Source organism: Chanos chanos, chromosome 14 (genome assembly GCF_902362185.1).
Source record: "Chanos chanos chromosome 14, fChaCha1.1, whole genome shotgun sequence".
Classification (NCBI taxonomy): Eukaryota; Metazoa; Chordata; class Actinopteri; order Gonorynchiformes; family Chanidae; genus Chanos; species Chanos chanos.
The window spans coordinates 2,831,997-2,841,996 of record NC_044508.1 but is presented as its reverse complement, the minus strand read 5'-3'; the positions used below and the strand labels follow the sequence as shown (position 1 = coordinate 2,841,996).

General features: G+C 43.1%; 1 protein-coding gene across 1 annotated transcript in view; it reads left to right on the top strand.

Moving 5' to 3' along the window:
* atp8b5a (ATPase phospholipid transporting 8B5a) overlaps positions 1 to 10,000 on the top strand; it is a 35,173-nt gene that overhangs the window by 13,284 nt on the left and 11,889 nt on the right. The window contains exons 4-13 of the mRNA XM_030791346.1: positions 1,520 to 1,633; positions 2,441 to 2,539; positions 3,492 to 3,553; positions 6,683 to 6,755; positions 6,920 to 6,990; positions 7,208 to 7,290; positions 7,828 to 7,986; positions 8,333 to 8,421; positions 8,716 to 8,909; positions 9,580 to 9,788. Coding sequence (XP_030647206.1) covers positions 1,520 to 1,633; positions 2,441 to 2,539; positions 3,492 to 3,553; positions 6,683 to 6,755; positions 6,920 to 6,990; positions 7,208 to 7,290; positions 7,828 to 7,986; positions 8,333 to 8,421; positions 8,716 to 8,909; positions 9,580 to 9,788 — 1,153 coding nt within the window. The remainder of the gene's footprint in view (positions 1 to 1,519; positions 1,634 to 2,440; positions 2,540 to 3,491; positions 3,554 to 6,682; positions 6,756 to 6,919; positions 6,991 to 7,207; positions 7,291 to 7,827; positions 7,987 to 8,332; positions 8,422 to 8,715; positions 8,910 to 9,579; positions 9,789 to 10,000) is intronic.

The following is a 10,000-nucleotide window of genomic DNA, read 5'->3' as shown; positions in this document are numbered from 1 at the left end:
GCTAAAACTATAATAGAAGTAGTGTAGCCTGCGCTGTGTAGGAAAGCACAGTCCCTCACCAGACTCAAACTCACGCCCCGACACCTGAAGACGCGTTCTAGCGACAGAAGCTGGTCGCAATAGGTTTTAGCCTCCTTGCTAGCATGCCCACCTCCCATGTCTGGAGTTGCGAGTTCGAGTCTGGTGCAGGACTGTGCTCAGGACTGACCCACCTGATTCCACTGATCAATTCATCATCAAGCCCTTGATTAACTCAATTAACTGTGACAATAAAGAGTTAAAACACAGAGGTGCAGGACAGGGGGTCTTCAGGACTGATGTTGAGAACCACCGGTCTACACAACACAGGTTGCACCTGCACTTTCCTATTTAAAGGCTTTTGGATTCACCGGTTTAAAGTGTAATTTTTTGTAAATTACAACAGTTGTAAACTGTATTTACAGGTTGTTTTGTAACGTTGTTTACATTTTTACTGTATTTTTTACAGAATTATTCTGGCAACCACAGCTGCCAGTTTTTTTTTTTTTCGTAAAAACAACAGATTTTTTTTCTTACAGTGTGTGTGTCTTGTGTGTGTGTGTGTGTGTGTGTGTGTTGTGTGTGTGTGTTGTGTGTGTGTGTGTGTGTGTGTGTGTGTGTGTGTGTGTGTGTGTGTGTGTTCACTCACGCTTGCCTGCTCTGGCGTGGTTGTTTGTGAAATCTGTTGGAGGTTAGAGACATGGTCGAGCGGTAGAACACTTCCCCTCAGCTCACGTCTCCCGTCACTCTTTTAGACATCACACGCACCTCAGTGGTCGTGTTGCTGTATTTGTGTATGTGGACTTTATGTTTAACGATGATAACGGCGGCGACGGGCTGAGGTTTGCCAAAGGTTGGCTGCTCTGGTCACTCTTATCTGCCGTGGTCAGAAAGCATTATTATTTTAGTCCCTTCCAAAGTTTTCTGTGGATAGGCCGAACAGCCGATAATTGAGTGAAACTGCGTAACTTGGTGTCACTCAGTGTCGCATTTCATTTGGCTTGGACTCTGAAGAACAGAGATACTGAAACTGACAAAACACAAGACACACCCTCTTTTCCTTCTCCTAACTTTTCATCTAGTCTTTGCTAATTTCAGTTCTACTTAGATGATCAGTGGGAGCTATATTCCCAACAGCCATAAGTGATTTGACTGAACTGACTGAAATTTGATTAATTAAGTGTTGTGTGCAAGTCTTAGGAATTTAAGACATGAGGAAGAGGCTAGTCAAAAGTCTTAGAGTGTGAATCCACTGCTGTTGAGACTGAAACTCCCACTGTGTCTAATGAAGCTCAACACTCTATCGGCCCTCACACTGAGATTCCGTCAATACCATTATGACATCACTTCCCTGTGCTCGTGTCATGTGCTCCCAGGTTTAAACATCACTGAATGAAAACATAATATGTTTCATTGGTATATTTTCCTAGTCTGATGTTTACATTCACACTTACTTGTTTATTCTCTTTTTCTTTTTTTTCTGTTCTTCCTCGCTCCGAAGACCAACGCAATAAAAACCTCCAAGTACAATTTCTTCACCTTCTTACCGATGAACCTCTTTGAGCAGTTTCAGAGGATTGCTAATGCTTACTTCCTCATCCTGCTCATTCTACAGGTGAGTGCAGAGGTGTCACCTGTGAAAGACACAGAGCCTGGGACTCAACACACACATCTTCTGTCTCCCACTCTGCATGAGGTCGCCAAATCACTCTCAGTTACATACTTTTGGATTCATTCATAAAATGAATAGCACTTATTGTAAGTCGCTTTGTCTAAAAGCGTCTGCCAAATACCAAATTGTAAATTATAGTTTGTGCAGTTTTTACTTTGACGGGAGTGTGAAAGGCCTTTGTTTTAAACAGCACTGAAAAGTTATTGGATATGAGAATGGAGTAGCCCCCTAAAGTAAAAAAAAAAAGAAAGAAAAGAAAGAGAGAGACAGAGAGAGAGACAGAGAGAGAGAGAGACAGAGAGAGAGAGACAGAGAGAGAGAGAGACAGAGATACGGTGAGAAAAAAATTGGCATAATTGGGGAAATGAAAGTTTCGGAGGGGGAAGTTAGATTGTGACAGATGTCTACGATGCATTATCGTCTGGGGGCTTGCCTGAGATAGCTCCATGTATGGTCAGTTTTGCCTAAAGTGATCTAATCATTTTTTTTTAAATCTAATCCTGGAGCTGGATCTTAAACACTAGAAAGCCCTGATGGAAAAAGGGTGGGTCTTTTACAGTTACAGAGCAGGGTTTTTTTTACGATGACCTTTTTCTCACCCTCTCCCTCTGATTCAAATGTCACTGATTTAAGTGTGAAATTTCATCAGACCACACCAACGCATGAAAAGGCCTGTGTGTGTGTGCGTGTGTGTGTGTTACATAATTGTAAAACAAAGTATAATCCATATGCTATCAATCTCTCTCCCAGGTCATCCCTGCGATATCTTCACTGTCCTGGTTCACAACTGTTCTCCCCTTGGTGCTGGTATTGTCAGTGACTGCAGTCAAAGATGCCACAGATGACATAGTAAGTAAGACACACAAAATGTGTGGCCTTCACCTCCCAGGACAGACGAAAGGAAAAGACACTCTGATTTCTACGGCAACAGCAGCTTCCTTTGACTCTATCTGAACATTCGATTGGCTCTCACATTAATGTTTCACAGGTGCCTTTGTGACATCACTGTCATAGAGGCCATTCTGTTCTATGAACACTGTTCTGTGCCTTTTCCCTTTCTTGTCTTATCATGTTTCCATAGTGATGGCAGGAGACAAAGCAGGGGAATCTCATAATTGTGTTTTTGGGGTTTTTTTGGTTTTTCAAATGGCACTCAACGTACTCTCTGAAAGTTGTAATATTTGTCAAATTCGTGGCATTTCACATTTTGTGTTGCTGAATTTCAAGCGTTTGAAACACCCTAAAACAAAGTTTTCCTTCAAATCAAATGTTTCCATTTTCTAGCCTTTGAGGCTGTTGTGTTAAATGGTGTAATGCAATAAAAAGGGACCATTTGAAAGGTTCTAGATTTGGCCTTTGCTGAGAGAGAGAGAGAGAGAGAGAGAGAGAGAGAGAGAGAGAGAAAGAGAGCAGTGGAAAATGTGAGAGGGAGAAATGGTCTCCAGTAAGACCAGTAGCCTCACCCTGAGTGTGGGTGAAGGAGTGTGTGTCAGGCTGTGGGTGTGGTTTCAGACCAGTTGCTCACTCCACAAAATAATTGTGAAACTCAGCTGAATGAGACCATATGCTCAGTGTTGCTATAATTAATAAAAGACAGTTTTGCTTAATTTTTGTAGGCAAATGCTTTATATATATACATATATATATATATATATATACACCCGTTCTCCTATGGTGTATGTGACTCTGAATCAGCCATGTCAGTCATAACTCTCCCTCTGTGTCTGTCTCTCTCTGCTTGTCTCTCTGTGTCTGTCTCTCTGACTGTCTGTCTGTCTTTCTCTCTTGCTGTCCATTTCAGAACCGTCACAGGAGCGACAAACATGTGAACAACCGCAAAGTTGATGTCCTCATTGATGGAGAGTGAGTCTTCCTCTTTTTGTGTGTGTGTGTGTGTGTGTGTGTGTGTAATTATCTTGTGATGAAACTTGTAAAACATATAATCACATAATCACATGATCATATGTTGTTAGTTACTCATATGTCATGCAAAGCTTATCAGTGTCATTTACAGCACAGTGATCGAGTCTCTGCAAGAGCAAAACAAATAAAAGAATTTTTCTAAACATTCTGAAGAACTGCCACAGGCTTCCGAAAGGAAGGGGCACGTTCAAGGTTGTCTCCTAGCAACCAAACCTGCACAACTCAGGTAGAACAGTGTTGAATCTGTGTAACTGTCACTTTGTGGAATCCTGATCGGTTCCCTGTTCCTTCTATTGCTGGGTTGGGTTTCAGCTTCCCCCCCCCCCCCCCCCCCCCCCCCCCCCCCCCCCCCCCCCCATGAGAACGTACTGAGTGAAGGAACAGTGCGTCTCGTTTTGTAAAGGAAGTGGTCATTGCACAGTGAGGTGAAATTTCCGCCAATTCTACATGAGGCTGAACATTCTCCTGGCTCCTGTGTTATCATTCTGTAGCTTCCTTTGCGTTCACATCACTGCATATTTCTTCATTGTGTTCTTCACGGTGGGTTCTGAGTCAGTTTTCTGCCGGTTTTGTGTCGAGCGTTGTGGATTTTTTTTCAGCCCGATAGTTCTGGGTTTTGATCCGTGCCATGTACTGAAACAGGAAACAGCTGTCGTGTTCAGAGGAGGGTCCTGTTTTTCTTCCTGTTTTTCAAACCTGTGACCCAAGCTGACATCTGCACACAGTTCTATGAAGAAACAACCTTTCTGTGTATATATATATATATATATATATATATATATATATATATATATATCAGTGGCATGCAGAGGGTTTTTCACTTAGGCAAGCAGAAGTCAGGACCTCCCAACACACAGATATCCAGATATCCATACACACGGTGCCTGAAGTGGTCCATTACAAAAACAGCTAAAAAAAAATTAAAATCAAACATACCATTTCATGGCCACACAGCATAACCATACTGCTCTCTGGGATTTGTAGTTTGCCCAATATGGTGCAACTGTCTATCTCATGGTTTTCTACTGTCTGACTGTCCTGTCTCGAAAGTGCCTCTCCTGTGTCTTGCTGCAGCCTGCCCAATCAAAGGGGGAAAAAATACGGGGATTATTTATTTTATATTTATTTTGTACTATATTGTATTATTTATTTTAACTGACACTAAACTTTACTACACATTGCACAATTCTGGAGAAGTGTGATTGAAAAGTATATTACAGGAAAACCTTCACTTAATACACAGTTTTTGTGGTAATCTTCAAAATGCTTACCATTTGATGTACGACCCTGGACTTTCCTCTCTGCAAATATTGCGTCTCTCAAACTTACTGTCGCCATGTACAACTTTATTCAATCCGGTAAAAATGCTATTAAAATTGTCTAATGGATGACACTCTCTACCAGTGGACCGTTTCAGTTGTTTTACCGCCCAACGCTGTAGGACACAAGCACACAACTGATCTCAGAACAGGGCAAGCAGTTACAAGACCGCTTGCCTTTCCCATGTTACTGATGTTGACTGTCTTATGTCAACTGTAGAGAGTTCAGTGGAAACGTCGCTGAGAGTAGCATGCTAGTCGGCTAGTGATCCCGTAGCGTCATCGTACGGTCGCGATACGCAGGAGCGAGTGCGTTTTTTCAAACTTCTAATGCAAAAACTGATGTCAGGAGGGTGCAACCGCTTGCCTTCGCATGCTGTTTTAAACGGGACCCAAGAAGCCAGCTGAACAGACCCGCCGTTGAGTTTAACGAGCTGTAGGCAAGCTCCGCGTATTCTCGGCAGAAACGCACAGCAAAACAGCCCAAAAACGCCATGAGAGGACAGTGAGTGGGTCGTAGGAGAAATGTATTAAAATAGACAGTCGTTGACAGTCGTGTATTGTACATATACGTAGAAAATTATTACTCTTAAGAGGTATACCCACTGACATTTATTTTCGCGCAGGAAAGTTAGGCAAGCAGTGCTTGCTTTGGTTGCCCTGACGGCACGCCACCGATATGTATCACCCTCTCTCTCTCTTCCTGACCGTCTGTCTCTCCCTCTCACTTGTGACACAGGGACATGTGTCAAGGACAATCCTGACCTGAGACTGACTCTGTGTTTGTTTTGATAATTATTGGAATCAGGACTCACTAGATGCAGTAAACTGAGAGGGAAGGGCTCAGTGGACCATTGGTGTCACGCTGGTGGTGTGGTGCAGGACCCAAGTGCAAGGCACGATGGTTGACGGTGATAAAACGGAAGGCTTTACTTAAAATGAAGACCATAATACAGTGCAAACAAATAACAAAAGCTGATAACAAAAGGTGCAGCATAACAGTGTGCAAAAACACAAACAACGATAGACAAAGTACAAGGCAAACACTAGGACTTAAATAGAGGGAGAACTAAACAGGGCAACACAGGATTGGTAGAAACTAAACAAGGTTAATAATGAGACAAACAGGTACAGGTGAGGGGCGGAGACAGACAGAACAGGAGCACAAAGACATGTCAAACCAAAAGTCCAAAATGGCGGTGCAGGTTGTGACAATTGGGTTAATGATGGAAGATTTTTTCAGTGAGAGTCTACGTGAAGTCTGTATGTTTAAAGACTGTGTAAATTGGCTGAGTTTTCTCAGTTTTGGGGGGAAGCATTATGCTCTGTAGATCGATGAATGAACCAATGAGCATAAAATTTTGAAAGTTCCAAAGAGTTGTAGGGGGATAACAAGACCAGGAAAATTTGTTTGTTATAATAATTCACTGATTTTAAGAAACTGTTTATTTAATCTGTATTTTAAATTTAAATTTGTCTAATGGTCATGTATTTTGTTTTATTTTATTTACATGTTTTACTGTTTATTTTATACAGAGCATGGATGACAACAATGCACCGATAAAGTTCTTTGTTTATCTCACTCTCTCTCTCTCTCTCTCTCTCTCTCTTTCTCTCTAATATTGCTTTAATTATGGTGACGTTAAATGGAAAATTTGATTAGTTATGGTCTCATACAAGGCAATGATGTAACATCTGTTTATCTTCTCAGAAATGTTCTTACATCTCTCTCTCTCTCTCTCTCTCTCAGACTCAGAAGTGAAAAATGGATGAATGTTCGAGTGGGTGACATCATTAAACTGGAGAACAATCAGTTTGTGACAGTAAGAGCAGATCAGTTTGTAGAGATGACATATATGAGATACAAAGGAAATGATCAATACATAAGATCTAATACTTCCAAAATTTCAGCCCTCTCTCTCTCTCTCTCTCTCTGTGTGCGTGCGTGTGTGTGTGTGCGTGTGTGTGCGTGCGCGTGTGCATACAGGCAGATTTGCTTCTTCTGTCTAGCAGTGAACCTCTGAACCTGGTGTACATTGAAACAGCAGAATTAGATGGGTGTGTGTCACTCTTCATGTTTATAGTGTGCATGTCTGCATTTGTCTATGCATATGTGGATTTGTGTGTGTGTGTGTGTCTGTGTGTCTGTGTGTGTGTGTGTGTGTGTGTTTGTGTGCATGTGTTTGTGTGCATGCATCAGCGTCTATGTGTGTACGTGTTTGCATGTACATGATGTGTGTGTGACCTCATACATTTTGTCTGTGTTTTTCTCCAGGGAGACCAACCTGAAAGTCAAACAGGCCTTAACATTGACTGGAGATATGGGAGACAACATTCAAGCTCTCGCCGCATTTAACGGTGAGGGGCGGGGCTACAGCAGACAAACAGGAACTGAGAGAGTGTGACTGAGAGAGAGACAGTGGGAAAGAAAAAGAGAAATGGAGGGAAATGGTTAAAAGTGTGCTTGCGTGCGTGCGTGCGTGCGTGCGTGCGTGGCGTGTGTGTGTGTGTGTGTGTGTGTGTGGTGGTGGGGGGGGGGTGGTTGAAGGTGTGACAGTGAAAAGTGTGAAAGTGTGAAAAAGTTTCTGAAAGTGTGGCTGAAGCTTTGCAGACGACAGAATATTTCTAGGGGCTTCTGTCCCCTCGCTCTGTGTGTGTGTGTGTGTGTGTGTGTGTGTGTAGATGGCCTCTACCTCTGGCTTCTGCACAGGCCAGACAGAGAGCTGACACACCTGTGCCTTTTGAACCAAATAAAGAAGAAATAATGACAGAGCAGCTTGGTGTCTGATGTCCTCATTAAGCATTATGTCCTTACCGTTAGTGACAGTCATTCAGTGTACAGTGAGTTTAACTGAACCAAACTCTCGTGTGTTCACCTGTGTCATTGGTTTATAGGTGAGGTGTGCTGCGAACCACCCAATAACCGCCTGGACAGATTCACAGGAACGCTGACTCACGCAGGACAGAAGTACGCTCTCGACAATCAGAAGATTCTCTTACGGGGCTGCACTCTGAGAAATACAGACTGGTGTTTTGGCCTGGTTCTGTTTGCAGGTTAGACTCTCTGTCTGTCTGTCTCTCTGTCTGTCTGTCTCTCTGTCTATCTGTCTCCCTCTCTATGTAGGCTTGCCAATCCCTCTCCCTCTACTGGCCAACTATGGTATTGCACCATATTTTTAGCCTGTTGTGGGTTTAAGTGATGGCAGGCTGTATTTCCTGAAAACCATGCATTCTCATGCTTCTCAAGTTATTAATACCAACATCAAAGAAGTTCATCGCTTCATGAGAATTTCATATTTTTTCCAAGTAATGCTATTTGTTTATTTTTCCTTAAAAGGCTGGACATCTCTTACTAACCACTTCAGCTTTCTTGACTGTTCATCTGTTTTCTGTTCTTTAGGTCCAGAAACTAAACTGATGCAAAACTGTGGGAGAACAAAGTTTAAACGAACACGCATCGACCATCTAATGAACGTCCTCGTTCTGTGTGTAAGACAACGACCTCTCTTCTCTCAGTTTTTACCTCACAAAATATTAACAAACGCAACTAATATGCCACTAAAATACATAGAGGTCTAACAGTGAGAAGTGTATATTAACCGACAAACACTGAAGAATTCATTCTTTATCAGAAACTGTGCTAAGTCTTTATTTTAAAGTGAGGTAAAGAACTATAATATTTACCTGTGCATGTATAAACAAATGTATAGGATATATGGATTCTAAGAGGAGGAGAGAAGAGACATTGTGTACAATTCTGATGCTGTTCGCTCTTTATTGTAGATTTTTGTTGTGCTGGTTGTCATGTGTGTCATCCTCGCCATTGGCAACGGCATCTGGGAGCACCAAGAAGGGTCAAAGTTCACAGCTTTTTTACCGAGGGAGGGGGAAGACAACGCTGCGTTTTCAGCCTTCCTCACCTTCTGGTCTTACATCATCATCCTCAACACAGTGGTCCCCATCTCCCTCTATGTCAGGTACTTTGTGTGTCTATGAGTGTGTGTGTGTGTGTGTGTGTGTGTGTGTTAGAGAGAGAGAGAGAGTTTGTTTTCATACATCTAGCAAAACTTGCAAGTTTTGATTCATTGTATGTTTTAATTTTTTTTTTTCATTTAAATTTATTCAGTGTTGTGTTCTCAGATTCTCACACTTATTTTTGGTTTTCTCTGTGTGTGTGTGTGTGTGTGTGTGTGTGTGTCTGTGTGTGTCTGTGTGTGTGCGCGTGCACACGCGTCTGTGTGTGTGTGTCTGTGTGTATGTGCGCGTGCACTGGCTTCTGTGTGTGTGTGTGTGTGTGTGTGCGTGTGTGTGTGTGTCTGTGTGTGTGTGTGTGTGTGTGTCTGTGTGTGTGTGTGTACGCGTGCACACGCGTCTGTGTGTGTGTGTGTCTGTGTGTGTGTGTGTGTCTGTGTGTGTGTCTCTGTGTGTGTGTGTCTGTGTGTGTGTGTGTGTGTGTGTGTGTGTCTGTGTGTGTGTGTGTACGCGTGCACACGCGTCTGTGTGTGTGTGTGTCTGTGTGTGTGTGTGTGTCTGTGTGTGTGTCTCTGTGTGTGTGTGTGTCTGTGTGTGTGTGTGTGTGTGTGTGTGTCTGTGTGTGTGTGTGTGTGTGTGTCTGTGTACGTGTGTGTGTGTGTGTCTGTGTGTTAGTATGGAGTTCATTCGTTTGGGAAACAGTTACTACATTAACTGGGACAGGAAGATGTACCACGCCCGCAGCGACACCCCGGCTGAGGCGCGGACCACGACCCTGAACGAGGAGCTCGGGCAGATCAAGTACATCTTCTCCGACAAAACGGGAACCCTCACGCAGAACATCATGACTTTCAACAGGTGCTCCATCAACGGCAAGTCCTACGGTGAGAGACCGCGTGTTCAGACGCATGTTCAGACGCATGTTTAGACGCGTGTTCAGACGCACTGCCTTCTGCACTAACAGCGCTCAGCGCTCCAGGCTGCATCCCCCCTGTTGTGTCCCCTCCATTCACATCATGACCAGTTAAGGCCCTAGCAAGTCATCTTCAGAGCCAGTCAGATTTCCCTTACCATCCAGATGTCTAATAATTCAAAA